The sequence below is a fragment of the Gigantopelta aegis genome, chromosome 9 (genome assembly GCF_016097555.1).
Source record: "Gigantopelta aegis isolate Gae_Host chromosome 9, Gae_host_genome, whole genome shotgun sequence".
Classification (NCBI taxonomy): domain Eukaryota; kingdom Metazoa; phylum Mollusca; class Gastropoda; order Neomphalida; family Peltospiridae; genus Gigantopelta; species Gigantopelta aegis.
The window spans coordinates 29301369-29325541 of NC_054707.1; the positions used below are offsets into that span (position 1 = coordinate 29301369).

General features: G+C 38.6%; 1 protein-coding gene across 3 annotated transcripts in view; it reads right to left on the reverse strand.

Annotated features, from left to right (window-relative positions):
- The window catches only part of LOC121382313 (transmembrane channel-like protein 7), an 83197-nt gene that overhangs the window by 25517 nt on the left and 33507 nt on the right, over nucleotides 1–24173 (reverse strand). For all 3 annotated transcript variants that reach the window (XM_041511894.1, XM_041511891.1, XM_041511892.1), the window contains 5 exons: nucleotides 22277–22407; nucleotides 20283–20433; nucleotides 18831–18934; nucleotides 11024–11105; nucleotides 8986–9066 (listed from right to left, as the gene is read on the reverse strand). In XM_041511894.1, coding sequence (XP_041367828.1) covers nucleotides 8986–9066; nucleotides 11024–11105; nucleotides 18831–18934; nucleotides 20283–20433; nucleotides 22277–22407 — 549 coding nt within the window. The remainder of the gene's footprint in view (nucleotides 1–8985; nucleotides 9067–11023; nucleotides 11106–18830; nucleotides 18935–20282; nucleotides 20434–22276; nucleotides 22408–24173) is intronic.

Consider the following 24173-nt stretch of genomic DNA (forward strand, 5'->3'; position numbering starts at 1 on the left):
CAACCGTGTTTTGAAACGACTTAAGCAAGTCATGCAACACGAGATTCGTTGAGAAATCTTGACATCCACACTGCCTCAGACTAGTGAAAATGGACGACCGGTGACTTCTCACTGTTTGAACCTTCAGCTGTCTTTCTTGGACAAGAGCCAGAAAGTACTCAGCTAAATCATTAACAGTAGGCGACAAGGGATCCACGTCTCTCAAGTCGCCCAACGAACCCAAGCGCGCCAGTGACCCTCTCCGTAGACCGGTGCTTCGACGAGGAGACGAGCTCAGCAACCCGTTTAGAAAAGCCTCGGTTTCGGAAGGAAACCCCGACAACCGCCATGCGTGAAGTCGGAAAACCTCCGGCTTCGGATGCCACTCTGTCCGACGCAGTCTCTGACTGAGCAGATCGGGTATCAATGGCAACCGCACCGGCTCCTGCACTAAAAGTGACAGGAGCGGAGGAAACCAGGCTTGAGCTGCCCAACTCGGGGCTACGAGCGTGACACGACAAGGTTGCTGTCTGATCTTTGCCAGAACCTTGCCAAGCAGAACCGGAGGGGGAAAGGCGTAAAAATCCAGTCCCGTCCAGTCCATGCTCAAAGTATCGTACTCCAGTGCCAGTGGGTCTGGTACCGGCGATACAAACACTGGCAAATGACTGTTCAGACGAGTGGCAAACATATCGAGTTGAGGACTCCCCCACAACTGAAGAACTCGATAAGCCACCGTCCGGTGCAACATCCACTCCGTCTGAACTGGGGAACGACAACTCAAAGCGTCCGCCAAGACGTTCACGGACGAAGGAATGTATTTGGCCGATAACACCACTCCCCAATCGTCGCACCATTCCAGAATCTCCAAAGCCGCAAGACTCAATGACAGGGATTTGGTGCCTCACCACCGATTGAGGTACGCAACAACCGACGTGTTTTCCGACCTCAACAAAATCCGACGATGTCGAATAACAGTCCTGAAATGGAGACAAGCGCGACGCACTGCTTCCATCTCCAATAGGTTGATGTGACGACTCCTCTCTGAATGAGTCCACACCCCTGACAGATGTTGATCCAAAAGGTGTGCACCGAACCCCTCGAGGGAAGCATCGGTAAACAGGACCAACTCTGGAGAAAGTGGGTGTAAAGGAACGGCCTGGGACATACACTTGTCCACTAGACACTCTTGGATCGGAAGAATGAACCAAGGCCCCAATGGTATCACCAAATCCCAGCTGAGACCATCCCACACACGGGACAAATGCCATTGAAGCGGTCTCTTGAACCGTCTGAACCGCACATTCAGCGCCGCCAGCGATTCGAGATGGCCTATCAACACATGGAGCGTGCGCACCGACGCACTTTGCTCCACCAGAAGTTGTGCCAACGTCCTGAAATTGTGAAGTCGCGAATCCGTTGGAAGAATGGACGCCTCCACAAGGTTGAAAACCACCCCGAGATAAGTGAAAACCTGCGTTGGTACTAATTCTGACTTGACCCAATTGGGAATAAACCCCAATCGGAGAATCATGTCAATCACGAACTCCACGCCCACGAGACATGCCGTCTGTGAAGCCGCCGGAATTAACCAATCGTCCAGGTAATTGTGCATCCGTATACCCAACAGATGTACACGCCCCACCACTGCCTTTACTACCCGAGTAAAGACGTGAGGGCTTGTGGCCAATCCGAACGGCAGAACTTGAAACTCGTAAGCTCTGCCGTTGTAGAGGAACCGCAAGTACTTCCAAAAATCCTGATGGATTGGAACATGCAGGTAAGCGTCCTTCAAATCGATGGACGCCGCCCATTCCCCCACCTGAAGCAAAGCGCGAACAGACTGAAACGTTTCCATCTTCATAGATGGAATAACGACGAAATAATTCAGTGGCTTCAGGTTTAGAATTGGTCGCCACTCGCCATTCTTCTTCTGGGCGAAGAACAGATGGGAATAAAATGCCCAAATCCACCTCCTGGATGGCTTTCTTGTCGAGAAACTCGACAACCATCTTCTCCACCAGTACTCGTTTGTCGACATGCGGTACTGCAGGTAACCGGGGGGAGGACGTCAGTTGAGGGGGTGAAGAAAACGGAATTCTGTATCCATTGCGGACAACCGACAAAACCCATGGGTCCAGATCTGGCAGTTCGCACCAACTTTGAACAAAATGGTGCAATCTGCCCCCCACAGGAAGATCTGCTAACGGAACCTCCGTAAGCAGATGTCGATTGTCCACGCACCCTCATCCCGGCCGCTTCCCACCCCTGGGCGCCTTGCCCCGAGCGGAACCACGAAAACGTGCCGGCTTCCCCCGAAAACGTCCTTGTTTCGATGAACCACAGGCATTACCAGACTGCACGCCCGAATCAGACACCACAGGGATCTGATAACTGTCAAGAAAAGTCGATTTCTTAACAGGTGGAGGCTTAAAAGTAGACGCCGCCTGGCGCTTACGAGCAGTTCGGGACGGAGCAGCAGGGACGAATTTCGCCGCTTCTTGGTCCATGACCAAGTTAAAATTGGTCCCAAAAAGTAAGGTTTCCCTTACTGAGCGACTACGAAAGTAGGTTTTAACCACACCCGTCGCTCTCAGTCCCGCCAGGTAGTGATCCCGACGCAGTAGACTGTTGGCAAAAACACGCCCAGCAAGCTGAGCGACGTGATGAGAGGCTTTAGAAGCCGCCAACAAACAACCCTTAGCCATCGGCGGAAGACCCATGACTGCTTTATCTAACCCAAATAGGAACGTACCTAAATGGTTATTGACTTGAAAAAGAAGTTTAGATAACCTCTCCAAAGTCTCTAAATCCGTGAGTGGCACACTGACATTAGGAGATGGGTGGCAGTCTGCCTTCACCCTAGCGGAAACGACCGCTGGATGTGAAAGGAAGGTAGCTCCCAATGTCTTATACGAAGACGTGGACAAAACCTTCGCCGCAGACAACAGTTTCCCGGTAGCTAACGCTGCCGAAAACTCTTCCACCACCGCCCCCAAAATACGATCGCTACCCGCAATCAAAGCATCAATCTCCGCAAGAGATTCATGCGCCTCGTGCGCTAACGGCAAGCCAAAATCCTGCCGCGGAGCGTCCGTCGCTAAAGGCCGGTTTCCAAACGAAACACCCTTGTAAGACTGAACAGCCTCCTCCGACGGAATTGCATCCGCGCACACCAGTCGGACCTGTTCCCGTACAAAACCAAGAACCACCTGGTAATCATAATTGCCATCTGGCATACCATCGGCCAAGTTGGGAATCTCGTCAAGCACCGAACCTGGTGCCGACCCTTCCCCCGAACCACACACTGATTCGAAGGGAAAAACGTCTTCCGAAGAAGAAATTTTTTCTAACGACACGCCATGCGCTGACTGTAACAGAAACGAAACTGCATGGGCAGGACGATGCGGACCGGCCGAATCTGCAAACTGGTCCAACCCCGGTCTCGCTGGAAACCCCGGCGGTGGAGGGACTGGTGGAGGAGATTCCCCTAGCCAGGCCATGAAATTCTCAAAAAGAGAAACATAGTCCCCCCGAGTCCGCCCCTGAGGGCGACCTGAAACCATCGGACCCTGAACGAAAGGTTCCGCCCACGCAGTCGAGGGATAACGCCTGGAACCCCTACCCCGATCTGACAGGTCTGGATTCTGAACCCAACGTACCACGTGTGGATTAGCCAACCCAGTTGACGTAGCCACATGCGAACGATCTAAAAGTTGATGACGCTGTACAGGCGCCCCAACAACAGAAGGGACACCTACTGGCGTCGCACCCGAAACAACGCCACCCGGCTCCGTGACCGAGACAACGTTGTAAGACGTCGCGATTTCGCCAAGTGGCTCGATCACCGAAGTAGCGCCTCAAGACGCGTTGGCCGAAACGGCGCCCTCGGACGCCACGACCAACCCTGCACCAGAAATCTGGTGAGCCAAACGGCACCGCGAAGCCGACTTCATTCTAGAGCTAATCGACCCCTCCACAGAAGGACCGATAACCCTGCCCCCATCAGCAAGATGGGAGTCGGAACTGAGAGACACAGTCGTTCCTGCCACAACTGCACTCCCTCCGACTGACGCCCCCGTTACAACCATAACTGGCGCCGCCTCCACCGACGGAGGCAAAAGCAAATCCCCAGGTCGAACGGAGCCCGACCTGGAAGAAACCTTCCCTGCTTCAGCCGAAACAGGGAGCAACAGCGCCCCCTCCGCGCCAAGCGGCGCTTCGGGTTTACTGGTATCACCATGAAGATGGCGAACAGACGAGGAGGACCAATTTACACAGATATGACACTGGCGTTCAAAACAACAAGAACGACATAACAAATGCTGATCAAACTGGGGCAGTCGTTTAAGACAACCCCCCTCGGCACACACAACCAACCGGTTGGAGCCCGAGGAAGCCGTGTCAGACATTAACCCCCTGTGTAAATTACCCAAAAGACCTCGTATGACAGAGTAAAACAAAATTACAAATTAATAAACAATCTGACAATTTGACAAAAATTTTACTACAGAACTCGAACACGACTGCAATGGATGACTGCAGAATCAAAAACGAGGATATACGGTCTACCCATGCGCGGGTGTAGGTTATACATCCGGCAAGGGAAGATAATTCTGCAGTGGAGGTTATAACTCAGGGTCGTATAGCATTGTTGTTGTGCTAGTATGGTAAGTTGAATAAGACTAAACATATGTGGCTAAAACTCCTACCTGCGGCATATCAATCAACATAAATGTAACAGATATAAATACTATCACCCCTCACCCTTAAAGTGAATCAGAAAAAATTGGCGTTCAAGCTGCTCGTTTCTGAGATAACGGGTAGCGTCTATGACTACTCTAGTTCCACACAAAATTTGAGTACTTTTTTTTTTCAGGTACCCCAAACTATTTTTTTTTACAACCAACAGTCACATTTATCACATTTGTTCACTTCTCTATCAAAAGTTGGGTTCACCTCGAACTTTGACCCAGCCGAAAGTTATTTGGTTTAGTATTACCTTTAGACAGGAACGACTTGGCAGTAACAGTTGCTTCCTTGTACCCTTCTGCAAACACCTTAGATTCTGTATCCTCCCGCACATCCATTAGTTCTGACGACCCTTGTCCCCAGCAATTTAATGTGTGGGATTCTGATCCTGATTGCACAGAGACCAAAGATGTGCAATCAATTTCCGAATCTGAGTTGGAATTGTATTCATGTCTCCTTTTACTAGGAATGGAAGTCGGTGAAGGACTAAACCCACAATTGTAAGAACCAGGATGCTGGACTGTGTCTGCATTATTGGTTACAGGACCCAAGTGCTGAGCTCCCCCATTAGGGACCGCACTGTTAGACCAGGCTGGCTTAATCCCGCCATCTACTGTGGCCGCACCAGGCCCAACTGGCCCAGTCACTGTGTTGCCCTGGGGTCATGCTGGTACTTGTCCCTCTTAGCTGTTTACCTGGACAGCCTGCACTACCGGCCGGGTTAGGGTTGGTGTGCTGGGGCAATTCTGCTCAACCACCAGAGTTAGAGGTGACATGCTGGGAAACATCCAAGTTATCAGGTCCAGACATGGGCAGTCCCGCACAGCCAGCATGACCAGTATGATCTATGATGCAGAAAAGTTTTTCCGTTTTGTTTTCAGGCTCAGTAAGTTGTTATATTTGGCTACAAGAGTAAGTAGTTATATTTGGCTATAAGGATTGGTTAACTAACGTAGTTGCCCAAGTTACAAAAGTAATGTATTTTAAAATCAATTTACAAATAATTTCTATAATACTCAATGAAAGCCTTTTTAAAAAAAGCCCTTGAGAAAAAAAATGGATTGCTCAAATGAAAATATTCCCAGTCATGTCTAATGTAACTAATTTTCAGTTTTCAACATGATTTTTTAACATCCAAAAACACTGTCATTAAGACTCATAACTGATAATCTGCAATAGAACACATTAAAAAAAAAGAAAAAAAAAAAGAGAAACAGAGCATATTTAAACTTCACAACTTATAAATATTTCTAAAATGTTTCTTTAAAATTGCTACTATAAACATTAATTAATAAATATGAATATAATTAAAACATTAATTAATAAAATAAATATGAGTATAACTTTAAAAAGCCTCTCTACTGCTGCTTTGTGGATTTCACTAAAGCATTGTATTGTATTGTGTGTTGTGTTGTCTTGTTTTGTCTATGTGTCGTGGTTGTGTGTGCAGTATAATTAACAGGGTTTTTGTTGTCAGAGAAGAAATATTTTGACGAAATAAAATGTTGTTTTGTATTCTTAATGACTGAAGTTAGTTTTGCAAAGAAAACAAATGAACTGAAAACCAGTGGATTACCCTCCCAACCCTCCAAAAATAAAACCAAAAAGCAAAGCATTAACAAAATAGAAAAAACTAAAAATAAATACAGATTGAAAAACAGTCAAAAGGGAATGGGATCATACAGAACAAACTGCATTTAGGCATCAACAAATTTACTTTTTGTTTATAGGATGTAACTTCTGAATTCAGGTGAACAAAAACAGAAATGTGCTTTTTACTATATTGTAACAAATTTGATGAATTAAGAATCATATATTTAAAAGACTTAAGCATTAAAAATAACCATTTCTTAGTGCGTGAACCCCCCTTTCAAAACAATAGTTTAAAGCACGCGAAAATGCCATTTTCAAATTTTTTTATTAAAAATTAAATAGCGCCATGTTTGACATATTTGAAAAATAACAACCAAAGATATACATAATGATACAAAAATTGTATTATTTATTGGAATGTTATGTATTCAATAATAAAAGTATAAATCAATCCACATCAGTGGCAGAATTTTTCTTTCCTTTTATGGCTATTCGTCAGTGTAAATAAAGTTACTATACCAAGTACAGCAATTAACAGCATTATCACACACACACACACACGCACACACACAGACACACATACACACACACCAAACATCAAAAATCATCAACAAAAATAACTAATTTGTGGTTAACTGAATCGGGGACGAAACGTCTGGTACCCACATTAAAGGAAGGGACAATTAAGGCATTTGGCCTGGTATGTATATTCAATGGTATATAATGCACATTATTGCTTAATATCAACAAGTATAATCGCATAGTTAATTAATAAAACGTAAGCCGACAACAAGTATATATTATTTTTCAATACAAAATAAACCACCATTGTCAAAGTGTTGAAATAACTATTATGTTTTGAACATAAATTAACCCACGTACTGAAATAATAATCGGAGTGTTTTCTTGGTTAATTGGTCTTTTTTTTCTGTAGCCTGTACCTGTGGTTCCATATTGGCAGGTATATATTTAGATGGTCCCCAGACACTGTGTCTAGACAAGTTATTGTTTGATAGCCGCGCGGACACCCCTCAAATCGTAATGGACATTATCAGCTGTCCTGCTTTATTACTGTAAGTAATTCTGTAAAATCCTTTATTAAGTAGACTTTCCCATCTAAAATCACAAAACTGACCAATTACGTCGTCCCAAAGAAAAGAAAAGTATCACTTGGGTATCGTGAGTGGTTGTTTTTGCTCGAACGTACCCTACCAATAGGCCTAATAAATTTTTTAAAAATTCTTTGGATTTATTTTAAAGAGAAAAATACTATAACTCCATTTCGTTCTATTGATGCAAATTGAAATATATTTAGTTAAATAGTTTATTATATTATCAAGTCGTTTATGTTGTTTTACAAGTCAGGTTCATGAAAGCGAAGTGCCTTGTCCTAAATTAGAGCATTTGTTTACACTGTGCTTAGAGGAGCTATACCACCGGATTTTACAAAATTACTCACAACTCTAAAATTAAGTGTTTTTAATTTGTTAAAGTGTCAGTATGTGTTGGTGGTCTGGATATGCATCTTTCCAACACATAAGGCTCTTATTTGAGCTTACCCTCCCTTTAAGACTGGCTATCGTTCTGCATTACGCTTACATCACTATAGACTAGCACTTTTGGGGTGCCAGTGGAAAGAGAAATATTGCGGCAAAATTGTCAAAAACATTTTCATTGGTCGGCTGTTGACAAATACAGCCAATAGACAAACGTCTTAGTAACAGCACAAAACTGTAGATAATACAGAGTTCAGGTTGAAATGGAGAATGCAGAATGATAAACTTGGTTTAATAAACTTGGATTTAAAAATATAGAAAATTAAAAATATATCCAGAAATGGTTGCTTCCAAAAAATATAATGATAGCGAATTTGGAAAAAATTCCGGATATTTGGCATTAATTCCGGATATGGGTTAAAAATTCAGTATTTTTCACAAAATTCCGTAAAGTTGGTCGCCCTGAACCATACACAAAAGACTGCCGTCCACGATGAACTTAAATTATGTTTATTAATGCTAAACCCTTTAAATAAACACAATTGTACTAATTTATATAAGTTTATTTCAATTTTATATCCACCTTGATCCAAGACTGGGAAAGCCGCATTAAAGTATGACTTTGCTTCCCCATATTTTTCATCATTTGTTGTGCATGTGAAATCATTATGACACATGTTTTATACTGGTTATACTTCCCTGTACATCTTGAACTATGTGAATAATAAATGCATTTAAATTTTATGATATGCATTTGTATATGGAACACAATGTGAAATGATCAGAACTCCAAATAAACATATTCATATTCGTAGAAACAACCTAGTCTTTTGATGCAAACTGGCATCCAAATAAAACATTAATTTTGAATATGTCTGATGACAAACAATACAAACCCAGAACACCCACTCCTTAGAATAATAAAAATACCCATGAAAATATACCTTCATGTTTATACCTCCAAATTGTACTAAATTTAAGGTTTTTCTTTCATCTCATATAAAACAATATTTTAAAAATAAATTTGATAGCCTTTTCAGGTAAATTGAAAACAATAATCAAGTGTTCACTAAAAGAAAAACAAAGTCCTGTCAAATTATATAATACTCCAACGAAAATACACCCAACTTATTTGACTGAAACATTGTATTCTCTATAAACTTACCATTCTTATACAGAAAGGAACAATAACATTGATCAGACTGATAAAGACAGGTGTAAAGTATGTCCTCAAAAATGCCATATCCTGAAATGATAATACATGTACTTACAATTGTAGTGAAGAAAATCAATACTGGATAGTGACAATTCTTGAAAATCAATAGCAGATAAAATTATAAAACTTACATCACCTATCTCTTTGTACTTAACTACTTATACCACAGAATATTTAGGAGATCACATGTCTCTTTGTACTGAATTACCTTACACTACAGAATATTTAGGACATCACCTGTCTCTTTGTACTGAACTACTTATACCACAGAACATCACATCACGTCTCTTTGTACTGAATTACTTTACACTACAGAACATTTAGGAAATCACCTGTTTCATTGTACTGAACTACTTATACCACAGAACATCACATCACATGTCTCTCTGTACTGAATTACTTTACACTACATACTATTTAGGAAATCACCTGTTTCATTCTACTGAACTACTTATACCACAGAACATTTAGGACATCACCTGTCTCATTGTACTGAACTATACTAGCAGATCATCTATCTCCTTGTACTGAAACACTTTACACCACAGAACATTTGGGACATCACCTGTCTCTTTGTAATTAATTACTTTACATTACAGAACATTTAGGACATCACCCATCTCTTTGTACTGGAACCGGCCTCGGTGGCATCGTGGTTAGGCCATCGGTCTACAGGCTGGTAGGTACTGGGTTCGGATCCCAGTCGAGGCATGGGATTTTAAATCCAGATACTGACTACAAACCCTGAGTGAGTGCTCCGCAAGGCTCAGTGGGTTGGTGTAAACCACTTGCACCGACCAGTGATCCATAACTGGTTCAACAAAGGCCATGGTTTGTGCTATCCTGCCTGTGGGAAGCGGAAATAAAAGATCCCTTGCTGCCTGTCGTAAAAAGAGTAGCCTATGTGGCGACAGCAGGTTTCCTCTTAAAAACTGTGTCAGAATGACCATATGTTTGACGTCCAATAGCCGATGATAAGATAAAAAATCAATGTGCTCTAGTGGCGTCATTAAATAAAACAAACTTTTTTTTAACTTTGTACTGAACTACTTTACACCACAGAACATTTAGGACATCACCTGTCTCATTGTACTGAACTACTAGCAGATCATCTATCTCTTTGTACTGAACTACTTTACACTACAGAACATTTGGGACATCACCTCTCTTTGTACTGACTACTTTACACCACAGAATATTTAGGACATCACCTGTCTCTTTGTACTGAATTACTTTACACTACAGAACATTCGGGACATCACCTCTCTTTGTACTGAACTACTTTACACCACAAAATATTTAGGACATCACCTGTCTCTTTATACTGAATTACTTTATACTACAGAACATTTGGGACATCACCTCTCTTTGTACTGAACTACTTTACACCACAGAAAATTTGAGACATCACCTGTCTCGTTGTACTGAACTACTTTACACCACAGAAAATTTGAGACATCACCGGTCTCTTTGTACTGAATTACTTGTCTGTACTGAATTACTTTACACCACAGAATATTTAGGACATCACCTGTCTCTTTGTACTGAATTACTTGTCTGTACTGAATTACTTTACACCACAGAATATTTAGGACATCACCTGTCTCTTTGTACTGAATTACTTGTCTCTTTGTACTGAATTACTTTACAATACAGAACATTTAGGAGATCACCTGTCTCTTTGTACTGAAATACTTTACACCACAGAACATTTAGGACATCACCTGTCTCTTTGTACTGAATTACTTTACACAACAGAACATTTGGGACATCACCTGTCTCTTTGTACTGAACTACTTTACACCACAGAACATTTAGGACATCACCTATTTCATTGTACTGAACTACTTTACACCACAGAACATTTAGGACATCACCTGTCTCATTGTACTGAACTACTAGCAGATCATCTATCTCCTTGTACTGAACTACTTTACACTACAGAACATTTAGGACATCACCTGTCTCTTCGTATTGAACTACTTACATCTTCATCTTTTTGAGACCGATTTACTTGAAGTATTATTTCCAGGAAAATGATTCCAGTACATCCACCAGCAGTAAGAAAACTGAAACAAAGTAAATACATACAAACTGAGTTAAATATATCAACCAACCATCTTTATAATACAAGAACACTACCACCATTCACAATGTTTTTATTTCCAAGATTGAAAAAAGAAATGTTTACACAAATTATTAAAGGTAGAGTAAACTCAAACAAGAGATTTATGTTTTGGAAAGATGCATACCCGAACCACCAACACATACTGACACTTTAACAAATGAAAAACGCGTAATTTTAGAGTAAATAAAAAAACATGATTATTCCTGCTAACTGGGGGCAGCCATTTTGTTTCGTTTTTGTGACGTCTGGTGGTATCGCTTGGGGCGAAGTGACGTCAGCTCCGTCCATCTGCTCTATGCACAGTGTAAACAAACGCTCTAATTTACGACAAGGCACTTCGCTTTCATCAACCTGACTTAATGAACTATTTAACTAAATATATTTCAATTTGCATCAATAGAACGAAATGGAGTTATAGTATTTTTCTTTTTTAAAAAATCCAAAGAAAAAAATGCATATTATTAGGCCTATTGGTATGCTACATTCGAGCAAAAACGACCACTCACGATACCCAAGTGATAATTTTCTTTTCTTTGGGACTACGTAATTGGTCAGTTTTGTGATTTTAGATGGGAAAGTCTACTTAATCAAGGGTTTTACAGAATTACTTACAATAATAAAGCAGGACGGCTGATCAATTATGATTAGAGGGGCGTCTGTGCGGTTAACACACATCTTTTTAGTGTCTAGACACAGTGTCTGGGGACCGTCTAAATATACGCCTGCCAATCAGGAACCACAGGTACAGGCCACGGAAAGAAAATACCAATTAACTAAGAAAACACTCCGATTATTATTTCAGTACGTGGGTTAATTTATGTACAAGCCATAATACAGTTATTTCAACACTTTGACAATGGTGGTTTATTTTGTATTAAAAATAATATATAATTGTCGCTGGCTTACTGGGATGACTATTATTACAGAATATTGCGATGCATCCGCAAAAATCAGGTTGGTTTGTTTCTTCAGTTCGAAGACTAATTCCTGACGTGAATTGTTAGGTATTACATAGCCGTCACATTTAACCGTTTTATTAATTAACTATACGATTATACTTGTTGATATTAAGCAATAATGTGCATTATATATCGTTGAATATGCATACCAGGTCAAATGCCTTGATTGTCCCTTCCTTTAATGTTGTAAAACAGTCCATGAATTACAGAAACACTGATTATAACCACCTTCACTGTAATCATAAGTTAGTCTGAATTAAAGAATTGAAGTTTTTCTTTTACCAAGTTCTAGTCTATTTTGTTTTGTGATATTGCAGGATTTCTAGCTTTGGTGTAGCCAGAATTTTATATGGGATGACAAGAAAACATAAAAGGTAGTGGGGGAAATATGTCTGAATGGGGGGGGGGGGGGCATGCCCCCCCCCCTCCCCCCAAGGCTATGCCTGTGGGTTCTAGATTTTTTTTTATAATTCACTTGCTGTGAGCACTAGTGGATTTGAAAATTCTCTGGCAGTGTCTAATTTAAAGTGATAAAATAAAAAAATTAAATGAATCTAAATAACTCTTCATTGTACAAACTGTGATACTGATATAATTGAGACCATGTCTGATCAGGTTTTTTGTCAATTTACACAACAGACATACTTTATATTATACCTTGACAGACAAGACTGACAGATTTAAAAAAAACTGTGGTTCCCCCAGTTAAGACCAGTACAGGACTAATAATACATGTTTACATTTATTTGATTTAAGCATTAAGTTTCTCTCTTTGAACACCCATACTTAGTTTTTAATATTCAACAAGAATTCAGAGAGTACTGCTAAAGCAAATGAATGAGTGAATGAATGAATGAATGAAAGAATGAATGAATTATGTTTAACGACACCCCAGCTATTGGGTGTCATAAAAAGGTAAGTATATGGAAATATTATTTATACAATTATGTAAAAACAGTTTAAAAAGCTGTGTGGAAAATACAATACAATACAAATATTAAAGGAGAGGACAATTAAGGCATTTGGCCTGGTATGCATATTTAACGATATATAATGCACATTATTGCTTAATATCAACACGTATAATCGTATAGTTAATTAATAAAATGGTTAAATGTGATGGCTATTATATATAACGGGCGCAGCCATTTTGTACCATCTCAGTGAGTACGCACTCTGGTGAGCTGGTGGTTACGTAATACTTAACGCATCACGTCAGGAATGAGCCTTAGAACTAGAGAAACACAATCTACCTGGTTTTTGCGGGATGATAAATAGTCATACATTGCAATATACTGTAATAATACACATCCCAGTAAGCCAGCAATAAGTATATCCAGCACTATATATATTATTTTTCAATACAAAATAAAATACCATTGTCAAAGTGGCTACACAACAAGTCGAAACAATTAACAATGTTTTGCCCATGCATTAACCTACGTACTGAAATGATAAACGGAGTGTTTTCTTAGTTAATTGGTCTATGCTGTTAGTTACTTCTATCTGTGATTCCTGATTGGCAGGTGTGTATTTGATTGGTAACCAGACGAGCCAAATGATTGACGCTGTCTAGACACAAAAATACATACTGGTATTGTGGAATATTACCGGTCACCCCTAAAATTGTAATGGACATGTTTTATTACTGTAAATAGTTCTGTAAAACTATTGATTAAGTAGACTTTTCCATCTAAAACCACAGAACTGACCAATTACGTAGTCCCAAGAAAAGAAAATTATCACTTGGGTATCGTGGGTTGTAATTTTTGCTCCAACGTAGCATATCAATAGGCCTAATAGTGTACATTTTTCCTTTGGATTATTAAACAGAGAAAAATACTATAACCCCATTTTGTTCCGTTAATGCATCTTGAAATATATTTAGTTAAATAGTTTATTATATTATTACGTCATTTATGCTTTTTACAAGTCAGGTTGATCAAAGAGAAGCACCTTGTCGAAAATTACTGCTTTTGTTTACACTGTACATACAGGAGATGGTCAGGAGCTGACGTCACTTCGCCCCAAGCTATCCCACCGGACGTCACAAAAACGAAACAAAATGGCTGCCCCCAGTTAGCAGGAATAATCATGTTTTTTTATTATCTCTAAAATTACGCGTTTTTCATGTGCTCAAGTGTCAGTATGTGTTGGTGGTCCATGTATGCATCTTTCCAACACATAAGGCTCTTGTTTGAGTTGACCCTACCTTTAAGGTAAGTATATTTTAAAATTTTGTATACAAATCAAAGATTCCAAAACGTTTCTGTTGCCAAATATATCATTTCTTGTCGGCTTGAGATGATCATACTCCACCAAAATGTGGCGCACAATCAGTGTACATTGATAATGTTCACACTGAGGAGGGTCCTTTTTAAAAATAAATGAATGCGTCAAATACATATGGCTGATGCGGACACGGCACAAGACTACTTCATCCTTTTTGCAATGCCTGTAATTCTCCCAGGACTAGCTTGACAGAATGAAGCTTGTTCGCGACCGCACCTTTCCAATCATCTTGCCAAGTCGAAAAGATATATTGGTTAACATGATATTTAAAATCACCGACATGGGGCAAATTCAAAGCAGACTTGGCAGCAAAATCAGCCTTTTTATTGCCCTTAATACCAATATGGCTGGGTACCCAACAAAATATAACATCTTTATTGGCAACTGATAAAAAAGACACACTTTCGTGTCACCATCCCAACTAAGAGATGCTCCAATTTCATGTACTGTATAGCTTGAAGAGTGAGTCAGTAAAAATAATTTATTTTGATGCATAGGAGTCCTTAATCTGTTCCAAATTTCAGCAGTAAAGATTGATGATGAATCGGGCAATCACATGGAAATTATTTTGTATGATGGAAAAACTGTAGCAGAAGCCACAGAATTCCCATCCCATGATCTGTCTGACAGTACCTCTCTTGGATTTCCATGAAATGTTATTTATAAATAACTGCATCTGTGCAATCTTTCTTTAGATGCAAATATCGAATACAATTTTCAGTGGTTTGATACACCAGAGTGGCAAAATAAAATATGAAGGCATTTCCAAAATCTCAGATACATACATCAATGTTGGAAACTGACAAAAACTGCTTAATGTGAAGACCAAATGTTCGAATGGCATTCAGCTTTGCATCAAATAACTTCATATATTTGTTATCAGACACTGCATTATGTGCATGATGTTTTGGCATTGATTTAATCTTTGTAGCATACTGCAGTGAAAGCTTTGCATGTCTAGCACCCAAAATAGGTTCACGTGCATTGACGTACAAGCTCTCAACGGAGCCAAGACAAATCCTAAGTCCTGGTTGTGTATAGGATCTAGAATTTGCAAGTAAGACTTACGTGCTGACCCATACACAATGCACCCATAATCAAGTTTAGACCTAATTCAGTCTTGCCAATAACTTTTAAGATATTGAGGGCCTTTAAGCCTTTCTTTTTCACATACCGTAGCCTAAATGAGGAACAAAAGATAGCCTCCTGTCAAAAATAAACCTCAGAAATGTGGTCTCCTCCACAACTGGAACCGGATTTTTGTCCAGAAACAGCTGAGGATCTAAATGGTCACCTCTTTTATGGCAGATATGTGAAACAGGAATCGATTATTTTAAGAATATATATTTTAAAATATTGAATCTAGAAAAGAGGTGCATAAATACATATTTTGGAGTTTGCAGGGGGTATTTGTTATTGAAGTACACCGAGAAATATTTAGCAGAACGACAAGTGCCAGAAGGAGCTTTCTTCTGTCATTTTGGGGGAAAACCTGTCACCCGTTACCAATTCACAGCAGTACTGAATAAAGCTCTGAAACAATTAAGCTTGAAAGGCTTATAGTTTAAGTCCCATTCCTTTTGCACCAGAGGAGGAAATTCAAGTAGCAGCGAGATGGAAGTCGGCTGCATTCAAATCCTTCTGTGTAATTACACATACCAAACTATTTTTCAAAAATCTCATATTAAAATACTATAACTGTAAATATCAACTTTTTAGATAAATACTCCATTTGGTGTGTCAGCTCCTCCTTGGTGAAAATAACTTTCTTTGGTGTAAGACAAAGACCAGGGCCCATATTTTCGAAGCTCTCTTAGCGCTATGAAATTGTAAAACCATTGTAGGCTATGACGTCACTATGTCATGTGCTGTAGTGATTTCCCTAGAAATTAGGCAAGGCATGGTAGACCAAACACTTTTGGGGCATTCTCACCATTTTCGGTGCACTTGTTTTTCATTAAAAATACACAAAAATTAACTGAAATAAACATCAATGTAATTTATGTGCTTGCTTTAATAAATAAATGGCAAAAGATATAAAAAGCAAATTTTATTAATTAATAATAACATTTGAGGTGTTTTATAAAGGCAATTTTAGAATTAATTATTGTAAAAGGCTCGTTTAATCTCAGGGCAGCATGGCACTGATTAAAATAAGATTTTGCTAGACTACTGAGGCATGGTGCTGCACCATGCTAAAACAAGCTAGGGAAAACACTATGATGTCATAGCCTATGATGGATTTACAATTTCGTAGTGCTAAGTTAGCTTCAAAAATATGGGCCCAGGCCTGGTTGTTATAAAACTTTCTTGACTAAAGACTAATACAGTCACTGTTATAAAGTCAGAGACAATAATGTCATGACAATGCCATACAAATTGCATGCATTTGACGTCATTAAAGATTGTATCCGAAACTTCTTATAAGCACGGGCCCTGGTGGCACCAACCTAGGCCTAGCTAGGTTAGGTTGTGCCTTCTGGTAGCAGTGAAAAGGTGGAATGCGGTGGAGAGAGGTCTCAAGGAGGGTGATTTTTTTTTACTAGATTTTCAGGCACCACTTCCATTTTTGTTTTTACATTGTACATTTACATGATATGGGGAACATGCTGGCACGAGACTCACAATTCGCAATAGTGGAGACCACACAAATGTTAGCACATCAGCTCCCATCTACCAGGCTTGCATAGTCACTAATTCTTCACCAATTAACCTGGAGACATGCTATCAGAAAGAAGGTTATGGAAGCTGCCAGGAAACACATCAACACTGCAGCTACGAAAGCTGTATTGATGCACTGGGATCCTACATCAAGTACCATAACATATCGACCAGCCAGCATTGTTTATCCCTCTCCAGACCTGTCAACCCTCCCGGATTCCGCGGGAGTCTCCCGGTATTTGATCAAATTTCCTTTCACCTGTGCGGGAGACAGTTTCTCCTGTTAAATGACATTTTTGTAAGCATAAAAAAAAATCGATCCTCTTTTGTCAAAATAACAGAAGGGAAGTAACTCTGCCTTTTTTTTCTCATTCGGAAAATGTCGACTACTTTCGGTTTCCGAGAATGTAACAGGCCGAATTGTCCCGACTGTTTAACCTTTGCCGAAGTGAGAATTGTGGGATAGCCTATTTATATTGTTAAAAAAGCACATGGAGTTTATAAAATGACGTGTTATTATAATGTTTGTTGTCATCGTAATGGCTACGAAGCGTGTTGCCGCTAATTCAACAGACTGTGTATTGACATTCAGTGTTGCCATATATAAAAAAACAAAACTATCCAATTTAATTCTAATAACACCTCTGAATTGTAAAATGTCTTCCCACTGGATTACATAATGCAACTATGACGAATCTGAACTGCCAGACTCCCGAGTTGACAGCGATACACACGATGCATGTTAAAATCACATGTCACAGCAAGACAACGAAAAGACCAATTAGCTGTATAAACATACTTGTGTCAGTTAATTTTGTATGTTTGTGCGGTAAAATGTTGGTTATAAGGGTACACTTCAAGAAATTATTTTTGTACAATTAAAAAATGTTGTGTTTGACATTGACATAAAGTTACTCACGGAAATGGGTATAACTCCGGTATATTTCACACGATGTCTGTAATGAGGTTTTACTTATGATTAATGAAAATACAATGTTTATTGCATCATTATAATGATTTTAAATAAGTACCACGCCACTGTTCCTCATTATAGTAAAAACTGAATATTAATTTATAAGATTTATATAAATTGTCTTTGGTACTTAGGTACACTAACCACAAATGATAATGTAACGCAACCTGTAAGTGTAATACCGTAAATGTACTAATTAAATTTTTTATTTCTTGTTCATGTTCTTAACATTTTTAAATAAAATATATATATTTTTTTTAATTTGTTTTTTTAAATCATAATAATATTTAAACTTTTTTTTTTAATGCCAAGATCTAAGGTTAAGAAGTATATATGACATTATAAAGTATTCATATAACTTATTGTAATAATGTTTTTTTTAAATCTTGCGATTTTGGGTTAAATTGTGTGAATTTAAAAAATCTCCTGCTTTTTCAACACACACCTCCTGCTTTCTCTTGACTAAAGGTTGACAGGTCTGTCCCTCTCCCAGATGGTGTCCACATGACAAACTTTCAAAGTTTCAATTTAACTTAAAAACATTTAATAATAATTCAAAATATCTCTTAAATTAGTTTGTGGAGTACTTCAGAGAATCATTGTACCAAGTTTCAGAACAATCAATCAAGACTCTAGGAGAATACAGACTTAAAAGGAAATGTTGAAATTGTTGATGTATGTATATTAAAAAAGCTCCAGTGGTAAATGTCATAGTTGAGCTAGAAACCCACCAAGAATCACAAAATTAATCAATTGTCTTGCAATCAACAGAAATATTTACATTGTTATGAACCAAGCCAGGCAGCGGCGGGCTACAAAAGCATGTGGATCTTTTTCCTTTCTACTCAGTTTCCTCTCTTTTACCTTCTGTTCGTACAGGTGATCCTGAAGGAGTGAAAGATGTAATAATTAATTAGAACTGTGTAATAACATGCAGTATAGTGAATTCTCAACAAGTCAGGCCAACTTTGTAAAACTTGTTAACCTCAGCAACTCATAAAAATCACCCTGACTCACTCTCTTTCAGCCTTTATTTCTTTTCTTTTTTTAGTAACAAGATGGACCATTTATAAATTAATTTTCTTGTCTCAATTCAAATAACCAGTTACTTTTTGTAATAGAACCATTATATGTTTACCTTGCCTAAATGTTTGGTTTGTTTTACAGTTAATGTGTTGTACTCGGGTAGCAATTATAAATAAATGTAGGAGGAACATCAACTTGAGTTGTCGTGTTCCTGTAATCCTATGTGGCTTGGTTGACTACCAAATCTCAGTGATATTAGATATTCCTATTTCCTAAACGCAGCTCTGATTGTGTTATGTCATTAAAGCATTACGTCATCATTTGTTGAGGTTACTTGTTGTAGCAATGTAATAGTCCGGTTTTAGAAATAGTTCCTCATAAAAAAATAATACAAAATTCTGATATACCTTTTGAAATCTTTCTTTGATGATTACAAGTAGGTTGACCCCAGTAGTATTTAAATAACACATTGGTTTGAAGTTACTTGTTATATGTGATAACAACTGTACAGTATACTGCCACATGCATAACAGCAATAGGAGGCGGTTCTCTGGCATGAGAGTAGGCAATTAATAATTTGTGTGGTCAACCTATAGTCTTCCTACAAAAATGTTTTTTGTAAATAGTTTGATTTGACATAAGAAGAAAAATAAAAGCGTTTTGGAATTAACATAAAAAATACAATTTTTGTGTGTAATTTAGAAAACAATCGGCTCAGAAATAAATAACTTTTAGTAAATTTCAGAGTGTAAAAAAAAGAAAGACATTCCACGTGGGAAGGACTGTAAGTTGAATTTGTTTGCACGGTAGTTATTAAGGGCACTCCCTAAAACTATTAGGCACATGACCATCTTAAGGTTGTTATATTTTTCACAGAATGTCTTCTGACATTGAACTTTTATTGAACTGCATGGAGTAATTAAGGGTGGTGTGCAACCTAAAAAATTATTTTATAGTGGAAAAAAAAGTTAGTTTGTTTTGTTTAACAACACCACTAGAGCACATTGATTTATTAATCATCGGCTATTGGATGTCAAACATTTGATAATTTTGACTCGTAGTCATCAGATGAAACCGGCTACATTTTTCCATTAGTAGCAAGGGATCTTTTATATGCACTTTCCTAGACATAATAGCATATACCACAGCCTATGATATACCAGTCATGGTGCACTGGCTAGATCTCAGATAGTGGAGAAAGACCTACCTTAAAAGCACTAGCAATGCCCTTGCTAAGGTTGGTAGTAGCCTCTTCTGTCGTGACTGAGTGATCCCAAGATGTCCACAATATCAGGGAATATGCATACTTTTGATTAAACTCTTTTGATCCACTTATGGGCTCTTCAGATGCAGCTATGCTGATGAATTAAACAGAAATACTGTGAACTCCAGCGACTTATACAGGGTATGCATTTTACTGTTTACTGTTGCCCCAGGCGAGTGAAAACAATGTCGGGCAAGCCAAAACCTTATTGTGAGTCGCCCGCCTGGTGACCGAAATTTTGTGCATTCTTTACAGCGAATTATTTTAAAATGTTCAAAATGTAATGTTTGTAAAACAACCAGAAAGATAGTTTTGATAATAATTCATTTCACTGGTTCTCTGGTATATATAATATGCAGCTAAAACCATACATGATTTCTGGGGAAATGTGGGGGGTTAACCAGTTCATTAAAATAAAAAGTATTCGGAACAATTCAGCCAATTTCGTTTACCAGTATGCAGCTATACATTGGGAGTGCTTGATTTAGCGATCGGAATTCAGTGTAAAATATTATTAAAATCAAAAGCCCTATGTGGTTGTTAAAAATAGCTCCACAATTGTTTTTAGAGCATTGCATAAATTGCATTTGATGACAGTGCTACATTTGCACATGCCTGACTTTGCTCATATGCAACAATTCTTAAAAGTTCGCTACATAACAGGCAATTTAGTGCTCATTTGAAGGGTAGAAATAGTAATAAAAAGCTAGCCATTTGCATAACTACCTCTTTATAAACATTGATATACTTTAGAACAGAGATGCACATGCCCATTAAAACTGATCTTCTATTCCTTATACAACACTTTAAAAAAAATTTAAACAAATTCAGGCTACTCAAAAATTGCACGGGCAAGTCAAAGTGCTGACATGACTCGTCCCAATGGCAAGTAAAAACAAAATCCCAAGTGCACACCCTGCATATATTTCATAAGACAGGCACACATCCAAGGGGTGTGTTTTGAGGTATGCAGCCCTACCCCCACTCCAATCTTCATATTGCCCCAAAATCCAGTGTTTAAAAGACAATGAAGTAATAATAATAGTAAAGTAATATTACTAAATGTATTATATTAAATGGCACCACATAAGCATATTGATTAAAGCTGCTGTCTCAAGAACATTTTTATTTAAGCATTTAAAATAGCAGGGCTCAAATTTATTGGCGGCCATGCGGAAAATTGCCCAAATGTCATATAAAATAAATTATGCTCCAATGCCCTGAAAATTAAACAGAATTAAACAGGCTTACAATAGAAGTACAGAGAAAATCAGGTATAATCTTTACATTTCAAAACAAATATTAATACTGTAAACCAGATAAATGCTGCTAAAAGACATTTCTCACAAATATTCCTTAGTGCATGTTCACACTGTGTAAATTTTGTGAGCAACGGTTGGTATCTGAAGTGAAAATAATGCATGCATATAATTAAATTTAGAGACTTGAGTTGTGTGCCAATGACAAAATTAAAATGTATGCGCTTTTTTTTCTGAAATCAATCACAATGTAACTGAGAAAGCCCCTTTAATCATCCATTATAATCTGGGGCAAGACGTAGCCCAGTGGTACAGCGCTCGCTCGATGTGCGGTCGGTGTGGGATCGATCCCCATCAGTGAGCCCACTGGGCTATTTCTCGTTCCAGCCAGTGCACCACGACTGGTATATCAAATGCCGTGGTATGTACTACCCTGTCTGTCCATATAAAAGATCTGTTGCAGCTAATCGAAAAGAGTAGTCCATGAAGTGGCGACAGCGGGTTTCCTCTCTCAATTCTGTGTGGTCCTTAACCATATGTCTGATGCCATATAACCGTAAATACAATGTGTTGAGTGCGTTGTTAAATAAAACATTTCTCTCTCTTTCCCATTATAATCTGCCCTTACTGTGGTTGCAAGATTTAAAGAGAAAATAGTCTTACATGCCATATACCTACCTTAATAGTATTATCAAAAGACTTCCAAAATAAGTGACCAAAATAACAAGCAAATATGCAAGGCCCATATGATATCTTTCAACCCACGGGAGGTAAGCACCAAAAAAGAACCATGATGTACCAACAGGTCCCTGTCCAAAAATAAAAATAAAAACAAAATAAATTTTTAAAAAGGAAGGAAAAAACCCCCTAAATTTAACTATATACTTTTTATTCCCATTATTGATTAAAAAGTGTTATTCCTAGTTTTGCTGTCATGTATGCACCATGAAGATGTTACAAAATGCCAAACTTTATTTGAAAACAAGGATAACATAATTATTCACATGTAATGTCATTCTTGATCATTTTCACCGGCCTCGGTGGCGTCGTGGCAGGCCATCGGTCTACAGGCTGGTAGGTACTGGGTTCGGATCCCAGTCGAGGCATGGGATTTTTAATTCAGATACCGACTCCAAACCCTGAGTGAGTGCTCCGCTAGGCTCAATGGGTAGGTGTAAACCACTTGCACCGACCAGTGATCCATAACTGGTTCAACAAAGGCCATGGTTTGTGCTATCCTGCCTGTGGGAAGCGCAAATAAAAGATCCCTTGCTGCCTGTCGTAAAAGAGTAGCCTATGTGGCGACAGCGGGTTTCCTCTCCAAATCTGTGTGGTCCTTAACCATATGTCTGACGCCATATAACCGTAAATAAAATGTGTTGAGTGCGTCGTTAAATAAAACATTTCTTTCTTTCTTGATCATTTTCAGCATTTACACAAAACAGCTGCAGACGGAAAAATGTAACTATTCAAGGGAGTTAACTCATGTTTATTTTTTAAAACTTTTTAGCCCAAAAGCAATTTTAATGCAGTATTAAGAATAATTTCTATAAAACTAAAATAGCCTTTATTAAAAATGACAAGCTTAGATGTCAGGGTTGAATATACATGCATAAATAAATATATTAAATATTATTAATTATGTAACCATGTTTTTTGTATGTATTCCAAACACAAATAATGCCCGATAACTGGTATTTCAAAGGCCGTGGTTTCTGCTGTTCTATGGGAAAATGCACATAACCCTTGCTGTTAATTGAAAAATGTAGTGGTTTTTTTTTAAATTAAATAATAAAAATGTTGACATCCAATAGCTAATGATTAATAAATCAATGCGCTCTAGCGGTGTGATAAAAACGAAACAATAAAAAAAAAAAATGTATTCCAAAAATTAAAACATTAACACCTACACTTCAAGCGATTCGGTGCCACAGGTTCAAGTTCCAGCAATAGCATGAGCAAATTTGTGAGGCCAGAAAGGATTTTATTCCCTGCGCCAGTGTGTTAATATCTATGTATGTTATAGTCAAAATCGACATACATACAATATATAGATATTCATACATCAATACATAGACAGAGATTGCTGCATGCCCTAGTCATATGCCCCAATGCCCTGAAAATTAAAGAGTCTCATGACAAAACTGGCTGTGCATGTTACTAAGTGATCCTCACACTAAAACACAACACCTAACAGTTATAAAAAAATGAAGCTATTCACTTATTTATTTTGAATGAGCGTTGTTGTGTTATATTAAGATGCATATTGAAGTTTGACTTGTTGCCCTAGATGCCCTCTGGTCATAATGATACAAATACAAATACAAATACACACACACACACACACACACACACACTACATAAAACACATACACACACACACTACATAAAACACACACACACACACACACACTACACACACACACACTACACACACTACACACACACACACTACATACACACACACTACATAAAACACATACACTACATAAAACACACACACACAGACACACTACACACACACACACACACTACACACACTACATACACACACTACACATCACACACACACTAC